Source organism: Sinocyclocheilus rhinocerous, unplaced genomic scaffold (genome assembly GCF_001515625.1).
Source record: "Sinocyclocheilus rhinocerous isolate Xijiao unplaced genomic scaffold, SAMN03320098_v1.1 scaffold42, whole genome shotgun sequence".
Lineage (NCBI taxonomy): Eukaryota > Metazoa > Chordata > Actinopteri > Cypriniformes > Cyprinidae > Sinocyclocheilus > Sinocyclocheilus rhinocerous.
The window spans coordinates 596,498-599,961 of NW_015627390.1; the positions used below are offsets into that span (position 1 = coordinate 596,498).

At 42.3% G+C, this 3,464-nt stretch overlaps 1 protein-coding gene across 1 annotated transcript in view; it reads left to right on the forward strand.

Moving 5' to 3' along the window:
* Nucleotides 1–1,423, forward strand: part of LOC107727897 (WD repeat-containing protein 70-like) — a 92,162-nt gene extending 90,739 nt beyond the window's left edge. The window contains exon 18 of the mRNA XM_016537937.1: nt 1,067–1,423. Coding sequence (XP_016393423.1) covers nt 1,067–1,151 — 85 coding nt within the window. The 3' untranslated portion in view covers nt 1,152–1,423. The remainder of the gene's footprint in view (nt 1–1,066) is intronic.
* Nucleotides 1,424–3,464: the final 2,041 nt, after the last annotated feature.

Consider the following 3,464-nt stretch of genomic DNA (forward strand, 5'->3'; position numbering starts at 1 on the left):
ATTTATGTGTGTGTGTGTGTGTGTGAGTGAGTGAGTGAGTGTGTGTGTATTTATTTGTGTGTGTGTGTGAGAGAGAGAGAGTGTGTGTGTGTGTATTTATCCGTGTTTGTGTATGAGAGAGAGAGAGAGAGAGAGAGTGTGTGTGTGTATTTATTTGTGAGTGAGAGAGAGTGTGTGTGTGTGAGAGAGAGAGAGAGAGAGAGAGTGTGTGTGTGAGTGAGTGAGTGTGTATTTATCCGTGCGTGTGAGTGAGTGTGTGTGTGTATTTATTTGTGAGTGTGTGTGAGTGAGAGCGAGAGAGTGTGTGTGTGTGTGTGTGTGTATTTATCCGTGCGTGTGAGTGAGTGTGTGTGTATTTATTTGTGAGTGAGAGTGTGTGTGTGTGTGTGTGTGTGAGAGAGAGAGAGAGAGAGAGAGAGAGAGAGAGAGAGAGAGAGAGAGAGAGAGAGAGAGAGAGAGAGAGAGAGAGAGAGAGAGAGAGAGAGAGAGAGAGAGAGAGAGAGAGAGAGAGAGAGAGAGAGAGAGAGAGAGAGAGAGAGAGAGAGAGAGAGAGAGAGAGAGAGAGAGAGAGAGAGAGAGAGAGAGAGAGAGAGAGAGAGAGAGAGAGAGAGAGAGAGAGAGAGAGAGAGAGAGAGAGAGAGAGAGAGAGAGAGAGAGAGAGAGAGAGAGAGAGAGAGAGAGAGAGAGAGAGAGAGAGAGAGAGAGAGAGAGAGAGAGAGAGAGAGAGAGAGAGAGAGAGAGAGAGAGAGAGAGAGAGAGAGAGAGAGAGAGAGAGAGAGAGAGAGAGAGAGAGAGAGAGAGAGAGAGAGAGAGAGAGAGAGAGAGAGAGAGAGAGAGAGAGAGAGAGAGAGAGAGAGTGTGTGTGTGTCTGTGTGTCTGTGTGTGTGTCGGTGTTCCTCTGTGACTCACAGCAGATGTTGTATTTTAATCAGTGATCTGACTGAAAGTAGGGAACTGGATTAATCTCCCATCATCCTCGCTGTCAGAGGGCCGCAGATCATGTTTTGTGTTGATTGAGCGCTGTGTGAGATCTGAATGTGTCTCATGACGTGTTTTTCTCTGACAGAACGCAGCCGGAGCCGCTGTTCGCCGAGGAGGAGGAAGAAGAGGTCGATGAAGATCAGCCCGAATGGAAGAAACGCAAGATCTGAGGAGATTTCCTCTTCCACTCGGACTCTGAGTTTGTGGCGTTCAGAGGAATGAAACTTCTGTCGGGATTCTCCAACACGCTTTCCAAACCTCGTGAAAACGGACCGTTCCAAGTCTGAATCTGAGCAGAAATTACAGTGTTTGCTAAATGTCATTTACAGCTCATACAGATGATTCATTATTGTCTGAATTAATACTTTGACTGGTTTTTCTTTTGTATTTTTGTCTTTTAGATTATAAATAAACCTGATGTGTGGCCTGTTTCTCGTACAAACTCACTCTTTTCTGTCTTTTTTTGGTATTGTGTGGGTTGAAAAGCAAAAATGTGTGTTTTACATTCGGTCAAGCTTTAGTAAATAGAGTTGGATATTTATTATTTTTTGCTCTGAGCTGAATGACAGTAGATGTACGTATCGGTGTGTCAGATCACATGTTTGCGTGACGCTCTTGCGTGTAAACACGGGACGTCACGCTATCACAACAAATTCCTTTCCGTTGAATTTCCCGTGTGTTGCTCCTCGAACGACTCCGCGACTTCCCCACGAGTCACTGCACTCTTTTCTTTCCAAATCGTCTTTACTGTAATGTATCCTGACTTTTTTTTTTATATATATAAATTTTCGTTTCAGTTTTATTTTGGCCACACTGTTTATGGCACATAAGTATTATTTAAATAAATATAAATAATTAGTGATGATAAATTATCTAAATCAGCAATTTTATTAAAGTACAATAAGTACTTCAATGATGTATCAATACTTTGCAGTTAAAATAAAGAATCATTACAGTAATTATATATAGGATTATGTTTTTTTTAAAATAATTTTTATATATTTATTTCCTTATTTTTTTCTTATATATATGATTTTATTATTTATTGTTTTTCTTAAAAGTTTTTAACATTTCATTTATTTTTTGGTGGTGAAATTTTTGATATTTTTCCATGAGATTCATGATTATAGTCTAGTCTCTGAAAAACAAGAAAATGCAAAAGAAAAGCACACAGGACGTGAATAAAAAGGCCACATTACTAATGCTGAAGCAGCTTAGGCTTTTTAAAGTAGGTGCATAATTGAAATGCTCCGATTGTAAACATCTACTTTTAGATGGGTTGCATAAGTGCACATCAATAACGGTCGGTGGATGAAGATGATGCCAGCGCTGAAGAACGAGCTGCTGCTGCAGTAGATGTGGATTATGTGTCTCCGCTCATTGCAACCGAAAGGAATGCACCCTCTGGCTAACCTACAGGACGCTTTTGCTTTTTAAAACACGAGACGAGATCTTGAAACACTATCGTTTCTCAGAGAGCCACTAATGCGTTTTGAGTTGTCCTCCGCTTCAAGCCTCCTGTGTTAGTCCTGCAAGTCTGTCCTGCAGGGACAGAGGGACGTGTCCAGGGATTTTCGTTTTGTTATTGGATAGCGCTCGGAATAATAATCCTCCGGATATCTGCAGCTGCGAAACCCTGGAAAGCAAATCATCTGCCGATCAGAAAGTGGTGAAGAGTGAAGCATCCCAGCTTCCCCAGCGCCGGGGTCTAATCCAGGGGCCTATTCTGAGTGCTGATGTCAACAAATGCCCCAGTGTCTGTTACGGTCCGGGGAATGCGGGAATGCCGGAGCGGGTGATGTCACCGAGTGCTTTCAGTGGATCGTATATCTGGGGCTTGTTGTCACGCTGTTCTCAGAATCACAGACTGCAGACTCTGGAGGGTTAACTCGTAGCTTTGAGTCAGGTGACCGGTGTCCTGACTAGGCATATAACAATATCAACTTTTCACGTTGCGATTAATTGCTAATGCTTTTATCCCGGTATACGGTATTATCACGGTATTGAAATGTAGTTGCAAAAAAGTGGTCATAACACTTTCACAGACTTTTACATTAAAGGTCACATATTGTGCACCTTTCTGGAGTTTTATTTTAGGTTTTGATGTCCTTAAGAATATATATTTGCGGTATAAGTACCAAAAACCATCTCAATATATTTTTACAGCTCCTCTCTCAGGAGCTCTGCTGAGAACAGGTCGATTTTGGCCTGTCTAATTAATATTCATGAGCCTCTCTTCTGATTGGCCTGTTGTGTTCTGAGTGACGCACGGCCAGGCCAACCACAGGTAACTAGGGTCAGCGACGTTACAGCGCTAGCCCATTCAAACCAGCGCAGGTTCGGCTACATAAGGAGCTTAAAATATCATGGCCAGGAATTTTCACTTTTGACAATATGGGACCTTTAATGTTCCCTCCTGGTGGAATGACCTGCCCAACTCAATCCCAGTCCTCAGCCATCTTCAAGAATCGACTAAAAACACA